Here is a 23,619-nt window from a genome sequence, read left to right on the forward strand (position 1 = left end):
CCAATCCTTTCTTTAATTTTTCATTGTAAATTTTTTGTGGATGGTGGGGTTAAATAGGTTGGATAGGGATGATGTCATCCCTCAATTGTACTGTCGTGAGTGACGTGGCAGTGTCAGCCCACCCACCAACTTTGCCAGACAGACTGGACCAGCACACAATTCCTCTATAACTTACGTGAATTACCATATCCATAACCACAATGGGTTTCCTCTTATCATAATCAAGGATTCATTACGACTTCTTTTTCTTTTTTGGGTACAAATTTCCACATTCACTTTCACTCCAGTTTCAACCTTAATGAGAGGTTTTAATGAATTATTGTTCCCTTTTATCACTGGAAAATTCCTATAAATTTATTATCTAAGTTTGATTTATGTATTACTCAATTATAGGTGTATTTAATTAAAATTGATTTATTATGTGTTATCATGAAGAGGCTTCTTCATCCTTATATTAAGGTGCAAGTACTTTTTTTTTTTCTTCAAAGTTACTAGTACATATTTGAATGTCTATAAATAAAACCAATCATTATAAATATATTTGGATCTATATTAAAATTAATTTAAATAATCTCATTATTATTGTAAGATTAATAATCAAAACATACACAAATCTTAACATAACCTACATATAACTCGTATAAAATTAAAATTAACTATAAAATTTCAACCACTCCGCTTTAATTTTTATTGAAGTTTTTACCTTGTACTTTTTACTCAAGTTTTACCCACTTGGAATTATTAATTATTGTACTTAAATTTTCTTTTTCTCTCTCTTCAGTTACATGTCTTTAGAAATTATTTTCGATGACATTGATATTTTTTTTTTAAAAACAATTCGAAATTTATAAACTAATCATATAAAAACAGTAAAAATTTTAATGTGGTAGCTTTTTTTTCTTTTTTTAATCCAATCTCTATAAAACTGCAAGACTAACGAAAAAAGTCATGATTTGAAGATGCGATTGTAAAGTTTGAAAAAGATTCAAACTTAAAATGGAAAAGAAATCAAAGAAAAAGGAAAGGACAGGAAAAAAAATGCCGACATAATATGAAATGGTGAATTTTAATTAGAATTTATAATAATGGCATGGACATAGTCAAAGAAAATGATACAGAGTGCTCAATTCTTTCAATTATGTCCAATGAAATCAATGTCACATTCATACTTATCAAACTAATGAATTTCCAAACTTGGGTCAAGTTATGGAATTTCAAAATTTTATGGGTAATGTTTTTTTACGTCAAGTTGATTTTTGTAATATGAAAGCTTTCCTTCCTTAGTTTTGTCTTTCGTTTTTATAAAACTATGTAAACACAAAACTAAATATTACATTAATTCTTTAAAGAGTTAAAATAATTTGTCTTGAATAAGCCTTGCACTGATTGCGGAGATGTTCCAAACCATTGAATTCTTGTAAAGGTTATCGCCGTACACTTAACAATATGGTCAGTTACTGTATTCTAAGACCTCAGATTGTGACAAAAAAAGAACATTCCAGTTGCAATTTAACAGACAATGAATAAGACGTAATTCCACTCCACCAGCTAAAATCATCTCTACTAATAGAACATTATCACATTCTACTTCCAATTCCAATTGACGATATCTCTTCCCTCATGATAATATTAGACCCTCTAGTATGACTCTTGCCTCTATTTTAAATATTGTATCCTAGAGATGATCATGGGCCGGGTCGAGCCGGGTTCGGGCTGAGTTCAACTAAAAATTTAGGCCCATTCATTGGCTCGGGTCGGGCCGGGCCCAAAAAATGGGCTTAAAATTTTACCCAAGCCCGACCGAAATAAAAATACTAAAATCCGGACCCGGCCCGGCCCACCCCTTATAATTTTTAAATATATATAATACATCAAAAATACTAAAAAAATCAAAATAAATATTTTCCAACAAATTAAAAATAAATTTTAAAAATATGTAGACTTAAATAACATTAAGATAGATGCAACTTAACAAGCAAATACCTCTAAAATAATAATGAAATTAACAAATGCCTTTAAAATAATAACAAAATTAATAATAAAATAAATTTTATACAATATCCAAATAATAACAACAAAATAGGAGCAACTAATAGTAATTTGGTAGCAAAATAGGGAGAAAACAACAAGAAAATAACATTAAAAAACAAACAAAAAAAATAGCAGAATTTTTTTTGTCATTTAGTGAATTTGGGCCAGGTAGGGTAGGACCCGAGCCAAAAATACTTTACCTGAGGCCCGGCTTATTTTTTAAACGGGCTTCATTTTTTTGTCCAAGCCCATTTTTTGGGCCTATATTTTTACTCAAACCCTCCCACATTTCGGGCGGGCTTTTGGGCCGGGCCGGATAGCCCGACCCGTGAGTAGGTCTAATCCTTACCTAGTAGCAATGAAAATCTACCTAATCATTTTGCATCAGCATCCCTCAGCAGTACTCCAATGCCCACAAATGAATCATTTCGAAAGACAGTATTCCATCTGTTGAGGATGTGGATAAATGAAGTGATTTTTTCAAGGAAAAGAGTCAAGTAATTAATTAAAATGATAAAATAAAAAAATAGGATTAGAAGGATTAATGGGAGAAATGTTGGATAGAATTTGTAGCATCCAACATTCCGACAAATTTGTATGAATAATTAAAAAGGAGACTTAATGGAGGGTAAGCCATCAGCATCACAGTAAAAAAAGATTGGCAAGACACGTGACGAGAATTTTCCCAGCGTTTATAGATTTGAAGCATTTTTGTTTTACATTTGAGGATGTCAAGTCACTAAAATGAAAATTCAGTCATGAGGCACTTCACAATTGAAATGGAATGACAATAATAGATTATTTCATACTATGTAAACCTGAGGTTTTACTATTATTTCACAGAAATTTCAACCACCTCCTATGCTATAAAAATATACGTACCATTATTTGCTAATAAAAAATCATTTTAATTTTACAATGATTTTATTTAGGTTTCAACAAGAACGTGATTATGAATAGATTTATACAAATTAGCAAGCGATGAATGATCAGAAAAGCATATAATTGCGTGAGAGACAATATTCATTAAAGAAAAAGAACAAGGAGAGCTCCTAATCTCGAGTTAGTAGGCGAACCCAATACACTCAATTTTAGTTTCTTTCATAATTATTCTGATTAGCAACAACAATGTGGACAAATAGTACACTCAAAGTAGTTTGCTTGGAATAAATTGGTCCAAAACAAAGCATTATGTAACACTTTATATTCAGTCCAGACATCGGACCTGAGCTACAGGATGTTACAACAGTAAACAGAAACAATCATATACATTTTATCAATAATAATCAATATATAAATAAATACAAATCGAATCTAAAGGTTAACATGCGTTTTAAACAAATTTGAGTCTCAAATGAGCTTACGAAAGCTCTTAAACCTACTCGAAACTAAATCAAGAGCATTTTGAAACTTTTACAAAAGATAGGCAAAAAGACAAAACATGGGTCACATGGCCGTATGGCCAGACCATGTTACAGATTGAGGCCATGTGGTGCCATATCACACAACCATGTCCCCAAACTGTGTAACAAACTGATGCCATGTAATCTAGGGTCACATGACAATGTCACCAGACCATGTAACTAATTGTGGCCGTATGAAACCAAAACCAACTTGAACAAACAAAACACATGACCGTGTCACCTACCCTTGTGGTAGACCATGTGCAACATAAATGACCATTTTTGTGTATGTTTCATACCATCCATTCATGTAACCTATAATGCCATTTTATACCATTCAAACCTACTCTAAAAAATACACATTTCAAGGTTAAAACAACAATTCACATAATCATTTAAACATACAATCAATATCCCTCATTGACACCAACAAAACATTAAACTCAATTCAACTACAAATCATGTCTTAACCATTTCATATCACAAACTCAACAATGCCAAACATAAACACATACTAGTTTATAAACATAACATTATTCAAAACTTTTATTACTTAACACAAACCAAAGTCTTTAGCCATTTCATGTTACAATCTAATTCATACACATGATACCATTCAAAATACCAAACTTGGCATTAACCATACATCATATAACAAGTTACCAAAATGAATCTTAATGAAAACATGACCATGATAACACATTCAAGATTTGTACAAGTTTTAGCCATCCTTTGTACATGCCACAAGTAACCAAGTTCAAAACATCAAAAGTCTACCGAATTGAGAGACGGTAGGTGTGTGCTTCTCATTGATCCGATCAACACGTTCCAGACGTCCAAAATCTATAGAAAAGTAGTAATATAAATAAGTATTTAAAATACTTAGTAAGCTCATACAATATAAATATTTACTTACCTTAATCACTTAACACATACGTAATTCATTATTTGAAATAATTATCATTATCAAGGCACAATGCAAATCATTAAACACATAAGATTTTGAGCTCAAACTATACATATAATCTCATTAGTTCATAATTCAATCAACTATTCATTTCTTTTTCTAACATCCAATTGCATATAATTTCATTTCCATTTTTTAATTCTACCTGATGAAACTTCGTAAAAGAACTTCATACGCAGGTGAAAGAAATAGTGCCTGACTACTCGTTTGGGTTAAATCTACATGAACAATAAATAATAGTGCTTGGTTACCCGTTAAGGTTAAACCTATACGAATAATGAATAATAGTGTTTAGTTACCTATTAGGGTTAAACCTACACGAATAATTAATATTAGTGCCTGGTTACCCGTTAAGGTTAAACCTACACTATAAATATCCTAGTCAAGGCTTAGAGCACATGTATTCTAAAGTCTGCAACACATGCTGGACCTTTGAACCTTTGGGCATTAACCCGTAACTTCATATACGAGACTTTTATAAGTTCGTCGGGATTTAACCTCAATTTATACCACAACTCATATTCACCAAAAAATCACTATTTCATATTTAAATATAACATATCAATGAAAGGAATTTAATTATACTGTGTGAATCTACTTGAAAAAACTGTAATGGTTAAGGTACTAGGGACTAATTGACAATTTTTCTTTTTCCGTATACATCCTCCGATTGTTGTAATTCTTGATCTAAATCATAATTTGACTCAATTAACTATTCCAATTATCATTTAACAGCATATTTTAAGTCATATAGTAGATCAATTTCAACTATACAACAATTCTCCAAGTTTTGCATTTATCTTAATTTAATCCCTAAAACCAAAAATACTATAACATTAAGATTTGAGCTTCAATTTCGAAATAGATCTCAATTCCATTCTTCTACAGTCTATTATAACCTATATTATATTTTTTTTTGCTAATTTTGTTATTATATTTTAGTCCCTAAGTTTGAAACTAGCAACTTTTACTTTACAAACAAGTCCATTAACATATTTAAGCTTCAAAACTAACCAAATAGCCACAAAAGCTTTAAGAATATATCAATGACATCTTTATAAATCTTTAACAGTTTTAGAAGCAGAGATACGAGTTAGCTGGACTTAATTGCAACAATCTCAAAAATATAAAAATTATAAAAAAAATGAGTTTAAAATCACTTACCAATTGAAGGATTTAACTTGAACATGACCAAGGGTTTTATCCCTTCTTACATTCAGCATTTGACAAGAAAAATATGAAAGAATGTTTGTTTTCTTTTAATTTTAACTTATATACATTATTAACTTATTATTTAATTATAATTAGTTTAATTAATCATTAATTTATTAACATTAACCTTAATTAACAGTTTTGGTCGATGATCGTTGTCTATCACCATCGTTTGACCATTTACCAATGGTATAATTACTCATTTGATCCTTCAATTAATTAAGATTTTATAGTGATTAATTTTTATCACTTTTACAATTTAGCCATTGTACTTTAATTAGTCACTAATTTGACAAAATTACCTATCCACAATTTAATTCACCTATACAATCACTCTATAAATATTTAATAAAAATATTTCCAAGCTTGATTTATGAAAACGAGGTCCCGATACCTCATTTTTCGACACCATTAACTTTTGGTACACATCACTTATACCTTGACTAATTGACCAATTAAAAAAATCTACCAAATCATGATTCACTAATATATTATATTTAACTCATAAATATTAATTTAATGGATCTATGAACTCTCTTATTGAAAATTTGGTCCCGAAGCCATTTTTTCCGATACCACTGAAAAACGGATTGTTACACATGAGCTATTTTATTAGCGCTTCTACGATTTCAACGGAAGGATTGAGAATAAAAGCTAGAAATAATATAGTCACAACCCCTAATCAATGATTATGAGTCCGAAACATCCCAATTACCATGGGATGAGCTTGCCAAAGTTGTTAACTATCAATCTCCGAAGCAATATCATCCGTATGTAAAGATCGAAGCCAAGAGAGAGCCTTATTGGCTATCAAGATCACTACTATAAAAGAGTCCAAAGTACTCTTCATAAAAATCGATATGCATCGGATGAATTCTCCCATATTATTATGCACCACCGCAGCCCATCCCGTATTACCATTAGCGACAAATATAACACTAACAAATTTACATTTTACCTTATCGGTCAGTGGCTTATTCCAACATTCATCATCGTCGTCCACCACTATTTGAGGCCCCAATTGAGACTTATGAACCATCCGCGCACCAAGCCATCCATGCATAAATTCGTCCATATGTTGCACAACATGCTCCATTATCATAATTTTTTTTATTCCACAAGGCAGTGTTTTTAGCAAACCAAATTCCCCAAAGCAAACATAAAATCCACCGCTTGATATCAGTATGTTGCCCTGCCAAAATCCCATAAATAAAATAAAAATTGATTGAGCAGATGGAACGATGTCCACTACTTGCTATACAACAACAATAAGGCAGCAAAAGAAAACATGTTCTAAATCCTCTCCATCTTAATGACATCTAACACATGTCAGATCAATATCCATACCTCGCAACAAGAGCTTGCTTTTACAAGGGATTAACCCTCTTAAGCAATGTCAAAGATACTCTTTAATTTTTTTAGGGGGGAAGGGGCTTAAAACTTTTTCCAAAATGTTTGCTAAGTCCCATCAACATGATAATTAACTACATTCGTAAACAAATGAAGAGCCACTTTATACTTGGACCGCATCGAATAACAATCATTAAGAGTAAAATGCCACATAACCCGATCCTCCTTAGAAAACCAACTAACCGACATACAAAGAACCTAATTGGCGTCGTACGAGGAGAGAAGCCCTTCCACCATACCCATATCTCAAGAACCTCCATTAGGATACAACAAGCCACTAACTTTTAGATGATTACACCCTTCTAATAGAACAAACTTGTCATGTCCCAAATCTAACGGATTCGAAAGAAAGACACATAATGGTGAAGGTTATCTGTTTTGGTGAACTTAAGTGATCTATCTGCCAATTTATAAGTTTTTGGCGATTTAATGACTGATGCATAGAGTATCCACCGTAGAAGTAATTAAAGAGTTTATATTTGGTTATTTTACTGTTTAAGAAAAGATTAAAACAAACAAAGAGTAAGTCTAGAATTACGTATTTTTATGTATTAATCATGTGTTTATTCTAAGCTTGATCCTACTAATTTGAGCTATTTATGTCTTTTTATCTTTTAGGGACTGATTTAGAGGAAAAAGCAAAATTAAGGGACAAAAGTGCGAATTTGGAGACACATTGGGCTGATATGTGACACAGGAAAAAGATTGTGCCAAAAGTGTGAGCGTGGAAGACACAAGGACTAAAAATGCAAAAAGAAGAGATTTTATTCTATAAGACTCCATTTTATTTATATTAGGATAATTAATATCAAGATAATTATTAGGATTATTCAAATTTAGGATTTTATTTTAATTATCTTTATTTATCTTTAATTAAATGTATTTATCTTTTTAGAATTTAAGTTCAATTAGACTATTTCCCTAGCACTATAAATAGTGGGTGAGTGACTCTATTTGGGGTTCATCTTTTTCTGTAAACACTCTCCCCCTGAAAGTCTAGGCTTTTGTTTTTCATATTTTCTTTCAATAAAATTCCCTTTTCTATTTTTATATTTATTTCTTTTTCCACCATTATCATGAGTCATTAAAACCTATCTAGCCGAAAGTTGTCAATATTCCCCAAAAAGGGTTCTTGAGGCTTAGAATCCGTACTTAGCCTTCTCGCCAAGTATTCATCGTTTCTCTGCACTACGGGCTGACGCTTCTATCCATGGCCCTTAAGAAGTAAGTTTTTCAGCATATGCAAAAGCGGCCGCTTTGTATATTTTGGAAGGATTGCATAGTCGGTTCGTTAACTTACTGCGTCAGAGGTTGGCGAGCCAAAGAGACGAAATGGCGTGGGATTTGCCATTGAGAAGCGTTGATCTAGCATAGATTACTGGCTAGAGTCAGGTTCCCTAAAAATCGTAAGTCTAATCTTTGGAGCTGGTGGTCGTAGTCGTCCTCTTCCACTATAACTGGCTTACTTGAGTTGAGAAGGGTCATTTAAAAGCCGAGGATCGAACCTAAGGCGGAATAAGGCAACTGGAGGCTGGAATCTACCAATAAGAATTTCTTTTCCTTCAACTCTCTTTATTATTTTTATTATTTTCGTAATCACAATTTCAGTCAACTTTAGATTCTGTTTTTTTATTTTTTCCAAATTAAATCTTTAATTCTGTTATTTTTTTATTTTTTTTCAGTCACGCAGGTTTTCTTGGGCACGATTCTGCCCAGAATTTTGAGAAACAAGCATTCGTATAATCCAATCCCTAAGAATTCGACCCTACTTCCCCTTTACTGTTCTTTTTCATTATTTTACAGGGAAAAGAATATTTTTGGTACTCTCAACGACCGCATCAAATTTTGGCGCCGTTACCGGGGATCGGTAACATACTAATCTTGTTTTTTGTTTCTTATGACTAGATCTGCTCCAAGAACTCTTGCGTTTGATTCGGAGATTGAAAAGACTGCGAGAGCTAATCGCAAGGAAACAAAGCTAAGAAAAAAACTGTCAATAGTGGTTAGAACTCAAAGCAATCCACTGCCAAAAATCAGAATCGACGACGAAGCAGAGTCTAGGGTTAACGAAAACCCTACTGAAACTTTTGAAAGTGAAAAGTCAAAGTCGATTCCCTTGAAGAAGTGTTTAATACTAGGGGGCGAAAACCCTAATTTAGAACCTCAACCTATGGCTCAGACAATTTGGCAACTGGCCGAAGCGCCGACGGAACAACCGCCACTATGCATCGCGTATCCTACTATGGATACTGATTTTGAGCTAAAATCAGGATTGATTCAGCTACTTCCAACTTTTCGTGGGTTACAAAATGAAAACCCCCACAAGCATTTAAAAGAGTTCCATATGGTTTGTTTGAGTATGAAACATCAGGGGGTAACTGAGGATCAAATTAAATTGCGCGCTTTCCCTTTTTCCCTAGCAAATTCAGCTAGGGAATGGTTATTTTATTTACCTCCTGGATCCATTACAACTTGGGCTGATCTATCTCTTATTTCTTAATGAGTTTTCCTTGCATCACGAAATTGAGTTAAGAAGAGAAATCATGGGCATAAGGCAAAAAGATGCAGAGACTCTGTACGACTATTGAGAGCGATTTAAGAAGTTGTGTGCAAGTTGCCCACACACAGTATAACAGAACAGTCTTTGCTCCAGTACTTTTATGAAGGCCTAAAACCCACGGAAATGAATATGGTAAACGCCGCGAGTGGAGGAGCATTGGTCAATATAACTCAACAACAAGCAAGAGACTTGATCTCCACGATGACTGTAAATTCTCAGCAATTCCGAGCTAATCCTGAACCCCCTAAAAGGGTTCATCAGCTAAGTAATCCAACCTTAGAAGATAAAGTTGATAGAATTGCTAATATTTTGAATTCTTTTGTTGCAGAAAAAGCAAAGACAGCCCGGTTATGCAGAATATGTGCTACCCCTAAACATACAACTGATGCATGTCCCAGTTTGAATGATGATACAATGGCCCATTTAGATGCTGTGGGAAATTTTCCTGGGCCACCACAAAGGCGATACAACCCTTACACAAATACCTACAACCCAGGATGGAGGGATCACCCTAACTTAAGTTATGGGGCCAACCCACGATATAACCAACCATACCAGAACCGAGTTCCACAACAGCCACGAGATTCAGGTAATTCTCTAGAAACTTTGGTCAATAAATTAGCAGCTAATATGCTTGATTTTCAACAGGAAACCGAAGCGTCTATAAGAGAATTGACCACGTCAATTGAGAAGATGAACTCTCAAGGGAAGCTACCATCACAAACAGAACCAAACCCGAGGTAAAATGTAAATGTAGTAATGCTGAGAAGTGGAAAGGTGCTGGAACCAATTCCTGGCAGAAATCTTGGCCAAGAAAGTGCCCAGGAAAAACCCGAAAACGATGAACAGGTCCCAGCGAAACCTCCGCTGTCGAAAATCCAACCTCCATTCCTAGGACGATTAAATCAGTGTCGAAAAAGTAAGGAAGACAAGGAGATCCTCGAAACATTCAGAAATGTCAAGATCAATTTACCACTGTTAGATGCCATCAGACAGATTCCGCGGTATGCCAAGTTCCTCAAAGAGCTTTACACCAACAAACGAAAACTAACAGGTAATGAAAAGGTAAGTGTTGGTGAGAATGTTTCCGCAGTGTTACAGCGAAAAATGCCGTTTAAATGCAAAGATAGGGGTATGTTCACTATTCCATGCAAAATTGGCCATTTAGGAATTAAAAAGGCTATGTGTGATTTAGAGGCCTCTATAAATGTAATGCCTTATTCTATTTATGAATCACTTAACGCGAGTTTTTTTGACAAAGATAGGTGTTATTATTCAATTAGCAGACAAGTCTATTGTGCATCCCGAAGGAGTCTTGGAGGACATCTTGGTAAAATTTAATGAACTTATTTTCCCTGTAGATTTCTACGTGATAAAGATGGAGGAGGACAACACTACTGGATCTTCGGACCTCCTGTTGGGCCGACCCTTCCTTAGTACTACTAGCACCAGGATCAATGTCCGAAGCGGCACCTTACGATGGAATTTGTTGGAGAGATCGTGAAATTTGATGTTTACGATGCCATTAGTCATCCAAGCGAAATCTTGAGCGTAAACCGTGTCGACATAATTGACTCATTAGTAGACGAGACTTTTGAGTTAACTTATGAAGACAAATCTGAATATAGATCTAATAATTATGAATTTGTTAATACATCATTGTCCCCATTAGAAACTAAACTTCTACCTTCTGTTGTGTAGGCTCCAGATTATTGAAACCACTTCTCGCGCATCTTAAGTATGCATTTTTAGGAAAAGGTAATACCTTACCCATTATAATTTCAAATAAACTCTCTAAACCCGAGGAGGAAAGTTTGATCCAGGTACTAAAGAGTCATAAGAAGTTGATTGGCTGGACCATTACTGACTTGAAAGGGATAAGCCCTTTGACATGCACCCACAAGATTTACTTAGAGGAGAACACGAAACCAATGAGAGAGGCACAAAGACGTTTAAACTCGAATATGATGGATGTGGTAAAAAAAGAAATAATTAAGTTGCTAGATGCTGACATCATCTTCCCCATTTCTGACAGTAGATGGGTAAGTCCGGTACAAGTCGTGTCCAAAAAAGCGGTGTGACAAAAAAAAAATATGAGGTGACTTAGTATCGGGTCCGAAGTCTGAGCAATTGGCGTGTCTGCATCGATTCTGAAGTTGAGCGCTTAGTACCGGTCCGAGTCAGAGCAATGTGGGTGTGTCGCATCGATTCTGAGAAGTTGAACGCTTATACTAGAAAAGATCATTTCTCTCTTCCTTTTATAGATCAAATGCTTGAACGTTTAGCTGGTAAAACTTATTCTTGTTGTCTTGATAGATATTCAGGTTTCTTCCAAATCCCTGTTGCACCAGAGGACCAGGAGAAGACCACTTTTACATGCCCTTTTGGCATATTTGCATACAGAAGGATGTCATTTGGACTTTACAACGCACCAGCTACTTTCCAGAGATGCATGATGAGTATATTTTCCGAATATGTAGAAAAAATTATTGAAGTTTTTATGGATGATTTTACCGTGTATGAAAACTGTTTTATTGAATGCCTTGAAAACCTTCCGATAATTTTGAACATGTGCATAGAATTTAATCTTATCTTAAACTATGAAAAGTGTCATTTTATGGTAGACAAAGGTTTGATTCTAGGTCATATAGTCACATCTAAGGGAATTGAGGTTGATAAGGCCAAAATTGACATTATAAATTCTTTGCCATATCCCTCTACTATTAGAGAGATACGTTCTTTTCTTGGCCATGCAGGATTTTATAGGCGTTTTATAAAAAAATTCTCAGAAATAGCTGAACCATTGTGCGAGTTGTTGCAAAAAGATAAGAAATTTGAGTTCAACCCAAAATGCAAAGAGGCTTTTGATACACTTAAGCAAAAGTTGGTAACCGCCCCTATAGTACAAGCACCAGACTAGAACTATCCCTTTAAAATTATGTGCGATGCAAGCGAACGCAGCATAGGAGCTGTATTGGGACAAAAGATAGCCAAGGAGCCTCATGTCATCTGCTACGCCTCAAAGACCCAAGATGCTGCACAAATCAACTACACAACCACAGAAAAAGAATTTTTAGCTATTGTGTTTGCTTTAGATAAATTTTAATCATATTTACTAGGATCCAAGGTGATTATTTTTTCTGACCATGCAGCTCTTAGGTACTTGATCGCAAAGAAGGAAGCAAAGCAAGGCTCATTAGGTGGATTTTACTGCTCCAAGAATTTGACATCGAGATTCGTGACAAAAAGGGGTGTGAAAACCTGGTGGCCGACCACTTGAGTAGAATAAAAACTCCGTTTGATGATGTTCCCATAAAGGATGAGTTCTCTGACGAAAGCTTATTCTCAACCGAGGCTCACTATCCGTGATATGCAGACATAGTTAATCTCTTAACCACAGGATCGTTGCCCACTGAGTTAGCTCGATCCGTAAAAAATAAGCTTAGACACGAAGCTCGGAATTACATATGGAACGACCCATACTTGTGGAAACATTGCTCAAATCAGATAATACGACGATGTGTTCTAGAAACCGAGGTAACCTCTATCCTTACTTTTTGTCATACAGAAGCTTGTGGAGGTCACTTTGGCCCTAAGCGGACAGCTCACAAGGTATTGGAGTGTGGGCTATATTGGCCTATAATCTTTCGTGACGCGTTTAACTTTTGTAAGTCTTGCGATAAATGCCAGCATACAGGTAATATCACTAAACAAAATCAAATACCCCTATCCCTGATTCATGTATGTGAGATTTTTGATGTATAGGGCATTGATTTTATGGGTCCCTTTATTTCTTCGTTTGGAAACGTATATATACTTCTTGCAGTAGACTATGTTTCTAAGTGGATATAAGCAAAGCCTACTCACAATGATAATGCTAAAACTGTTGTGGAGTTTCTAAAACGAACTATTTTTTCTAGGTTTGGCACATCTCGAGCTTTGATCAGTGATTGTGGTACCCGCTTTTGCAACAAGGTCATGGAGGCACTATTATCAAAATATGGAGTTCATCATCGTATAGCAACAGCCTACCATCCCCAAACGAATGGCCTAGCAGAGGTTTCAAACAGGGAGATCAAGTCAATTTTGGAAAAAACGGTTCGACCCAACCGTAAGGATTAGAGTCTTCGGCTCAATGACGCGCTTTGGGCCTATCGGACGGTGTATAAGGGACCAATTGGCATGACCCCATATTGACTTGTTTTTGGCAAAGCGTGTCATCTACCAGTAGAGTTGGAGCATAAAGCTTATTGGGCTATTCGACAATGTAACATGGAGTTAGAGCCCGCGGGGAAGGCAAGGAAATTGGACATTCAAGAATTGAAGGAAATTCGCAATGATGCCTACGAGAATGCTCGAATTTATAAAGACAAAACAAAGCTGTTTCATGACAAAAATATAGTTCAGAAACATTTCTCGGTAGGACAAAGAGTTTTGCTTTATAACTCCGTATTAAAGCTATTCCCAGGTAAGCTTCGATCTCGGTGGCAAGGACCTTTTATTAAGCTTCGATCTTGGTGGCAAGGACCTTTTATTGTGACTGAATTATTTACGCATGGCGCAGTTGAAATAGAAAGTGAAGAATCAGGAAAGTGGTTCACAGTCAATGGTCAACAGCTGAAGCCATTTTACGAGAATTTTCAGGCCCACACGGTCGAGAAAATTCAGTTAGAACCACCATTCAAGGCGTCGAGCTAACGACGTTAAACAAGCGCTTGTTGAGAGGCAACCCAATTTTTATTTTATTTATTTTTATTTTATTTATTTTATCTTATTATTTTATTATTTATTATTTTCAGATATTAATAAAAAAATTTTCTTTTGTCTAGGTAAACCGAAGCAATAATAGGAAGAACTCATTACCAGAATACGCGAACGACAGTAACTATATGAGGAGTTCTTCTAAACTTTTCTTCTACCTATTTATTTATTTATTTATTCCACATCGATGACTATGTGGTTTAAGTAGGGGGGAGGTAGTTGTTCCTGTCGTTTTAGCTGCTGAATTTTTGTTGTTGCTGCTGGTTTGGTTGTTGCTATTGTTGCTGGCTTACTATTTTTTTGGAATATCTTGCCTCTTTTCATGCCCAAGAATTTAACCATGACTTTGCCACTGTTTGAATTTCATGCATGATTCTTGCCTTCTAGGGAAGTTATGATTTTTCCTATAATTGATGCCATCTCCACCATTTTATTTTTATTAGGCTAAAAACAATTGTGATTAATGGAGTTAACTCTATCTTGCTTTTTGTAAAATTGATCAAGTTTAATCTAAAGTGAACACTTAAAATGATTGCATGCTTAATTAATGTTCATGGCTATTAGGTGATTATTGAAACTTGTTCTTGACACTTAAATTGTTTTTCCCGAAGTTCTCAAAATTTTAATTTTATTGTTAATAAATTTTTCCGTGGTTATGAGTACAGCTTAGAACGTGACTACTGAGTAACCGAGGTAGGGTACTTGGGTTGTCATTCTACTTCGCGTCAAAAGGTTGTGTGACGTGATAGTTAAAGCTCCACTAACCGGAATTAATTCTTAAGAATGCGTTGGGCTGAGTAACCAGGGTTTGGTGCTTGGATTGTCATCACTCTTCGTATCAAAAGGTTCGACATGTTCTTAGGAAAAATAAAAAATAAAAAGTATGTTGGGCTGAGTAACCGGGGTTTGGTGCTTGGCTGTCATCACTCTTCGCGTCAAAAGGTTCAACATACATACACACATACATAAATAAAATAAAATAAAAAGAAAAAAAAAGAAAAAGAAAAAAAAGAAAAAAAAAAGAGAAAATATATGTAAATAAATAAAGTTTAGGACTAAGGAAGAAACAAAGAGGGTGTCTTGGTAGGTTTAGTAATTCACCTAATTTCCATGAAATAATTCAAATCGATTTTAATTTCTGTCTATATTAATTGGAAAACTTTTTCTATTTTACCTAAAGCAAGCTTAGGGTTCTCTTAATTTTTTATATGCATTTTTAACTAACTCTTATAAAACTTTGGAGTGGTATTTCTTTTCTGGTAGAATCTAACTTTCACAGTGGATAAGAACCATACTTGAGGGCAAGCATGGGCTAAGTAGGGGGAATTTGATAATACCCTAGAATAACGTATTTTTATGTATTAATCATGTGTTTATTCTGAGCTTGATCCTACTAATTTGAGCTATTTATGTCTTTTTATCTTTTAGGGACTGATTTGGAGGCAAAAGAAAAATAAAGGGACAAAAGTGCGAATTTGGAGACACATTGGGCTGAATGCGACACAGGAAAAAGATTGTGCCAAAAGTGCGAGCGTGGAAGACACAAGGACTAAAAACGCAAAAGGAAGAGATTTTATTCTATAAGACTCCATTTTATTTATATTAGGATAATTAATATTAAGATAATTATTAGGATTATTCAAATTTAGGATTTTATTTTAATTATCTTTATTTATCTTTAATTAAATGTATTTATCTTTTTAGAATTTAAGTTTAATTAGACTATCTCTCTAGCACTATAAATAGGGGGTGAAGTGACTTTATTTGGGGTTCATCTTTTTCTGTAAACACTCTCCCCCTGAAAGTCTAGGCTTTTGTTTCTTCATATTTTCTTTCAATAAAATTTCCTTTTCTATTTTTATATTTATTTTTTTTCCACCATTATCATGAGCCACTAAAACCTATTTAGCCGAAAGTTGTCAATATTCCCCAAAAAGGGTTCTTGAGGCTTAGAATCCGTACTTAGCCTTCTCGCCAAGTATTCATCGTTTCTCCGCACTATGGGCTGACGCTTTCGTCCATGGCCCTTAAGAAGTAAGCTTTTCAGCATATGCAAAAGCGGCCGCTTTGTATATTTTGGAAGGATTGCATAGTCGGTTCGTTAACTTACGCGTCAGAGGTTGGCGAGCCAAAGAGACGAAATGGCTTGGGATTCGCCATTGAGAAGCATTGATCTAACATAGATTATTGGCTAGAGTCAGGTTCCTTAAAAATCGTAAGTCTAATCTTTGGAGCTGGTGGTCGTAGGTGTCCTCTTCCACTATAACTGGCTTACTTGAGTTGAGAAGGGTCATTTAAAAGCCAAGGATCGAACCCAAGGCGGAATGAGACAACTGGAGGCTGAAATCTACCAATAAGAATTTCTTTTCCTTCAACTCTCTTTATTATTTTTATTATTTTTATAATCACAATTTCAGTCAACTTTAGATTCTGTTTTTTTATTTTTTCCAAATCAAATCTTTAATTACATTATTTTTTATTTTTTTACATCACGCAAGTTTTCTTGAGCACGATTACGCCAGATTTGAGAAACAAGCATTCGTATAATCTGATCCACGAGGATTCGACCCTACTTCCCCTTTACTGTTCTTTTTCATTATTTTACAGGGAAAAGAATATTTTTGGTGCTCTCAACGACCGCATCACCGCCATATGCACAGTACACCTAATTGCCTAAGCATTATGCTAGTTGGGTTTTGTAATGTGATTTGGTAAGTAGCCAACTAAGTTGTATGGTCAAGTAATATTTTTACAAGATCCTCATTTATATTTTCTTTGGGTTTTGTAGGCCAATTATGGGGACAAATTCTGGATACAATCAACATTTGTAAAGTTCCAAGAAAGGGGGAACTGGATATAATATGAGGTGAGAAGTGTTTGTTTGAGGATGGTTTTTTTTTCTTTTATATTAATATTTGGTTCTTCTTCTTAAAATTATATGTTTTCTTCTCCTTTATTAAGTTGGAAACTTAGGTTTTTGAATTAATCAGAGGATGTTCCACCTCTTGGGAAGTCTGATAGCTTTGCATTATGATTTTTTTGAAAGAATAAGGATAGTAAAAAGCTTTTGAACAATGAGTTGTGAATAAGAGCCCTGCATAGAGGTCATTTGTAATTGAAATGATAGTCATTTGCTTGTAAGTGGGTTTTAATGGTGGTTTCATATTCTTTAAGCAGTTGTCATTGCTGGTTCGTAAGGAATGTTTGAGTTTTGAAAGTTGCAATCTTGGTAAGTATCGGGTGAGTCTCTATCTTGGCTCTTGCATGTGGACTATTAAAATTAAAATACATATGAAGAAAATATCTAGGACATTTGGTAAATATGTATGGGAAGTAATGCAAAGATTCTGCATGAGAAGGGTATTGTTTGAGAAAAAAGTTAAATTGAAAGTCTGCCTAGGATTATCTAATAAAAGAGAGTAAGCATCAGTCAAGTATGTGAACAAATATGGGTAAGTAACTTCTATGTATAATATTCCTTGTGATTTCTTTAGTAAGATAATTATAATGCTAACTAGACTGGCAAATCACAATATGAAGATATATGTAATACCATGTGATAGAGACCCATGACATTATATGATAAGTAAAACATTCATGGTGATGTCTCAGGTGAAATGGAGACTGGACTGACAGATCACGACATGAAGATAAATAAGCCCGTGAGGGAGAAACCCATGGCACCTTCTGTGGAAGTTCGCTGGGACAGTAAACACGTGATTTTGTAAGTGTTTTTTTGGCGTTTTGGGGGATACATACATGGAAAAATCTGGTTATTCGCCTTTATGGTAAGTTCTAGATAAGTTTTGAGGTTTTCATTGATAGGTAATTTTACGTTAAGGATCTAATACATCTGAAGTTAAATTGGTTTGACTAGTCCTGTGATGAAATCGAATGAGCCTTAAGGGAAGTTTCATGAAAGAAAGTATGCATCTGTGTTTTTAAAGAGGGTATCCACCATAGTAGTTTATCGGTAAAGGATATAGGCGTATTCATAATTATGTAAGGTATAAGTGTTCGTTAGTCTGAGTTTGTCTACGCTAAGTAGGATTGAAATATAAGTTATCTAATATTCACCATATATGCATAGTATCATGTCTAGCTTTGGGATTATTTGAAATCTGGACAGGTTCTCAATTTGGGCATTTTTGTGTTATGTAGCATAGGCATTTGAGATTCTTCTTATACGATCTGGAACATTTCAGTGTAAGCTTGTTTTTTATTTGAACTAGAGTATGATCTGACTGGTATTCTGATAGTTATCCAACTCAGTATGGGGTTCCGCCAAGGCAAGATTAATTAATACATATCTGACAAGGAATAGTATTTGTGAATAACTATTCTAGGAAAAGGGGAAATGTAAGATTGATGAGAAAATCCTTTGAAAGTGAGTTCTGTATACATATTCTTTTGAGAAGTATCTTCGTTATTTCAGGAGTGAAGAAAGGTAGGAATCATCTGGTAAGGTCTGAGTCATCCAAGTAATGAAGTGAGAGATGATACATTAAGTATGGAAATTGGCATATATGCAATAAAATGATATTATCAAAGTACCCGCCAAGGACAATGGTGTAACTCAGAATGTTTGAAGGAAGGAAATTCAACTAGAAATGCTCCAAGGTATTCTGTATTAAAATTCATTAAGATCTCTTGAACTTACAAGTGTTGTTCATGTTTCAGGAGTTGCTATGCAATTGTGTACGCCAGGAGAGACAAGCCAATAATGCGCCATGGAAACTGTGAGCTGGAATAATATGCATATAGGAAACATCTTAGGAGTAAGGCGTATAGTAAACCACGCCTTAAAGAGTCTGTTTTTAACAAATCATTGAGCTGCAATGTTTTATGTTATTTTAAGAGTATGTTGTATTTATTGTGTGTTCTATTTATTTCTTTTGTCTAGAAAACCTTTGTTAAAATAAAATGAAGTATGTTGAAAGAGTTATATGCCAATTGTTTAAAAATTTATGCTAAGTGTTTGTACGTTCTAACACCCGATATTCGAACTCAGTGATTCGGGTCCGGTTAAGGGTTTTACAAGACTCGATATAAAAATTATCATCATCATTCTCTTAAGGATCATTATAAACTTCAACTAGATTCCCTTTACCAATCTACCATCTAACACCTTTAAGAGGCACCTATTTAACCTTATGAATACTCTTCCAAATAAAATGACTCGAACCCTCCAAAGAATCAAGAAAATAGCCATTCAGGAAGCTCTACACGAAAGAGGCTCAGGTGCAGTAAGGAACCTCCATTATTGTTTACCGAGAAGTGCTAAGTTAAAACAATAAAGATTGTTGAAACTCATGCCACCAAAATTTTCCGAGACACAAAGCCTGTCCTAAGATTCCCAATGTGATTTCCTACGGTCAACACCGGAACCCCACCAAAAGAAATTCATCAATTTCTTCAGATCATCGTAAGAATTATGAGGAAGTAAGAAAACACTCATACTATAAACCAGGATAGCCTGAGCCATTGTTTTGATCAGCACCTCCTTCCTAGCCCAAGAGAGGAGCTTGTTCTTCCAACTCTGAATGCGTTTACTCAATTGTTCTTTAATAAAAGCAAAGACATGATTTCTTTTTACGTCTGATAAGATATGGAAGATCCAAGTACCTTCCATGATTGAGAGGTGCACTAACGCCCAGAATATTACAGACAATATGACAAATGTGCTCTTTAATGTTCGAATTGAATATAACACTGGATTTCATAAAATTGATGACCTGCCCAAATGTTGCATCATACTGTGAGAAAACATCCCTCATTGTATTAGCGGCAGACCCATCAACTCAAAAGAATAAGAAACTATCATCGACAAAGAGTAAGTGAGACACCGTAAGACTCCCATGGCAAATAACGATCCCATGCAAATCCCCACTCCTTCCTCCTTGCACAACAAATAATTAAGACTCCCTATACATAAGATAAAAAGAATACAATGAAATCGGATAACCTTGACAAAAGTCCCCATCCACCACAAGGATGTGCACAACATCATCCAATCCACGCCTCTTATGAAATCCCATGTGCTCCATTATAAAAATAATTGCATGAGAGTTAAATTGTCCATTGCATGTATTATTACAGAAGGTGTCCTTTGCGTGATAGAACTATACTTGTATCTCTTTTGTTGATCTTGTCTCGTTACTTTATGTTAAATTGTTGTTCTTGAAACTTGGGTGTCATGGAGCGTTTATTAATTTGGAGTTGAGGTCCATTTTCTTAGGCTGATGTAACAACTTTGAAACATTATTGATTTCAAAAAATATCATTGGCATGTAAAAAAAAAGGGGGGGGGGAAGAAGGAAAGAAACGTGAAATTGAGAGAAGGCGGCATGGATTTAGTAACATGTTATAGTGTAAATCAAGGATAATCCAAGGCATGGCGACAATGTTAGGAAGGGGTGGTATGGATCAAAACAGCGATTGGAATGGTTAAACGACAATGATTACATCACTTGGAAATGGGTATATGATATAGTTGAATTAAATAAGAAAATGCATTTGATGCATGAATGAGGCAGCTAACCAGCAAGCAGTATAAACCACATCTTAAACATAGGCAACGGAATATTAATTTGTGGGAAATTAGGTTGGCTAAGTTGGAAAGCGTGTATTAATTTTTGTTTAATCCAGAACAAAGGTGAAAGGCAATGATTGCATGAATGGCACTTCATTATATATTTATGATATGATATTACTTTTAACTTTTAGTTTCTTTATAAATTTAAGGAAAGACTGTGGAGTAATTTAATTTGACTTTAAGGGAAGGAATGGGGTCCCAAGTCCCAACCCCCAACTTAGCCCTCTGCTGGATTGAATGATATACAACTCCACACGTGGACTCTGATTCATGGACGCCCTCCACTCCAACCATTTTCATACAGTCAAAAAACATGTAATATTATGATTGTAATAATGAAGTTAAAATGTTTGATAAGGTTAAAAAGAAAAATATAAACACCAATTTTATAATAGTAGAGATATTAAGTGAATTACAAGGTCATCCTCACTGAATCCAAATATTTTCAATCACCCGAACGAAAATCATTGCTTCTCACAGCTCTGCAATATTGCCTGCCCTCATAATTCTTCACTCAATTGTTGTTGTATTTGAAGCTTAAAAGCTTGGCCTCTTGCCTTATCTTTTCACACGCTCTCTCTCTCTCTCTCTCTCTCTCTCTCTCTCTCTCTTTGCGGAGAGGGGAAAAAAAAAAAGAAAACAACTGGGTTGATTGTTGAAAGCTTCCCCGTCTGAAGGGAATTCATAACTACAAAACATTATTGCAACAAAGAGAAATTCAAAAAAGAAAAAGAAAATAGACCCACACCACACCCACCAAAGTCACTGAAATTGAAGGTGGTCACCTACAGATCATGTCAAAATAAAAATAAAAAAAAAAGTGTTGGGAATCCCTAACACATGATCATGGACGGCGAAAATGGGATCTCAACGTCAAAATTCCCACTCCAACTTCTAGAAAAGAAACAACCACCTTGTCCAAACAAAGGAAACTCAGAGACAAGCTCCGAACCACCCAAGAAAACGCCACCAAAGCGGACTTCAACCAAGGACCGCCACACCAAGGTGGAAGGCCGAGGACGTCGCATCCGCATGCCTGCTACCTGCGCCGCTAGGGTTTTCCAGTTAACAAGGGAGCTCGGTCACAAATCTGATGGTGAAACCATCGAGTGGCTGCTTCAACAAGCTGAACCCGCTGTTATAGCCGCCACTGGAACAGGTACCATCCCTGCAAATTTTACGTCCCTTAATATCTCTCTCAGAAGTTCAGGCTCCACTCTCTCTGCTTCCCACTTGAGGAACACTTACTTCAATCCAAATTTTACATCACAACAATTGAGGAATATGGCTGACGACTCTTCTTCTCACCAACAAAGGCGGATTTTATTTCCGGAGGATTCATTAAACTTTCCGAATGTGAACACTTTCTTGCAAACTAAACAAGAGATGCGGGACAGTACTAGTGTGGATGTTTCGGCGGCGGAGGATACTAACATGGGGAAGAAGAGAAGACCTGAGCACCATGAATTATCACAAAATCAAGTCGGGAACTACTTGATACAATCGACTATGGGTTCGATTCCGGCAACGTTTTGGACAATCACAAATCCCAGCAACCAAGGAATCATTGGGAGTGGCGCTGCTGATCCTATGTGGACATTTCCTTCAACTAATAATACTAATATGTATACAAATACCACGTCTAGTGGGGTGCATTTTATGAATTTCGCTTCTCCGATGAGTCTCCTGCCCGGACAACAATTGGGTACGGGCATTGGTGCTGGTGGTTCATTTAACGACAGTCATCTAGGCATGCTCCAAGCACTAAACGCATATAGGCCGACTCACAGCACCAATGTTTCGGAGTCTCCGGCCACCGGATCACATCAAGTATTGCACCATGGTGAAGAACATAGGCATGATTCAAGTAGCTAGTAGCTAGTCTGTCCATTTGCCCTTTACAGCAAATTACAAGTTTATGGCTTGATCATGCTTTATTTTCTTTTCCCTTATTTTCACTAGTACGTATAGAAATATATAATTGAGTGTGATATTCGATTTTGGTGTGAGCGAGTAATGAGAAATCAGTCAACTAGGGTTTGTTAAGAAGAATTAATATTTATATCAATTCAGGTATCTTTTTGGGGCTTGATTAAACAGTTTGATATCAAATGTTAAGTTGTTAATATGTTTATCTTTTAACATTACCTAACAAATTAATCTTCAGGCCCAAGGGAAAGATGCTATATTTATACCTTTATATTGATCAGGTTAGGTTTAACAAGGTCATCATTTTTCTCTCTTTCTCGCTATTATAGTACAAGTGTTAACAGAAAAGCTTCCATATATTGATTAATTTTAACGAAATGGTGAGAGCAGTGACGGGGAGGGCACAATCTATACAAAAGGGTTCCGTAATTGTGCATAAATTCAAGCGCTGGAACGGGAATTTGTGATGATTGTTGCCATTAGATCACCAGCGCGCAATAAAAGGTTCAATCATGTCTGCAAGAATAAAGAGAGGAGCCCACACGTGTGATCAGCCTTTGGAGTTCACTGATTTCTCTGAGATGGGTGAGCCCCCTTGTGAGTGTTGCAGGTCACTAAAAGCAGTAAGCAATCACTAACTAACAACAGGATCCTTCCCTCTTTCTTCATATTAGGAAGTGTGGTGGTGGTATAGAAATTGATTGGTTTAGTTTTTATTAATTTCCTTATCATTAAGAAAGAGAGAAAAAAA

General features: G+C 35.3%; 2 protein-coding genes across 2 annotated transcripts; both read left to right on the forward strand.

Annotated features, from left to right (window-relative positions):
- Positions 1-13,855: 13,855 nt before the first annotated feature.
- On the forward strand, positions 13,856-14,281 carry LOC108477824 (uncharacterized). The gene is made up of 2 exons (XM_017780309.1): positions 13,856-14,051; positions 14,148-14,281. Exons 1-2 carry the CDS (start codon positions 13,856-13,858, stop codon positions 14,279-14,281), a joined length of 330 nt encoding a protein of 109 aa, XP_017635798.1.
- Positions 14,282-21,308: 7,027 nt separating this feature from the next.
- LOC108477456 (transcription factor TCP15-like) lies at positions 21,309-23,036 on the forward strand. The gene has a single exon (XM_017780005.2). It carries the CDS (start codon positions 21,780-21,782, stop codon positions 22,812-22,814), a length of 1,035 nt encoding a protein of 344 aa, XP_017635494.1. The 5' UTR covers positions 21,309-21,779; the 3' UTR covers positions 22,815-23,036.
- Positions 23,037-23,619: the final 583 nt, after the last annotated feature.

This window comes from Gossypium arboreum, chromosome 12 (assembly GCF_025698485.1).
Source record: "Gossypium arboreum isolate Shixiya-1 chromosome 12, ASM2569848v2, whole genome shotgun sequence".
Taxonomy (NCBI): domain Eukaryota; kingdom Viridiplantae; phylum Streptophyta; class Magnoliopsida; order Malvales; family Malvaceae; genus Gossypium; species Gossypium arboreum.

Coding starts and splice junctions, on each gene's coding strand:
- LOC108477824 (XM_017780309.1), top strand. CDS start 13,856: ATGGAGTTAGAGCCCGCGGGGAAGGCAAGGAAATTGGACATTCAAGAA. Junction 14,052..14,147: donor CGTATTAAAGCTATTCCCAG/GTAAGCTTCGAT, acceptor CGCATGGCGCAG/TTGAAATAGAAAGTGAAGAA.
- LOC108477456 (XM_017780005.2), top strand. CDS start 21,780: ATGATCATGGACGGCGAAAATGGGATCTCAACGTCAAAATTCCCACTC.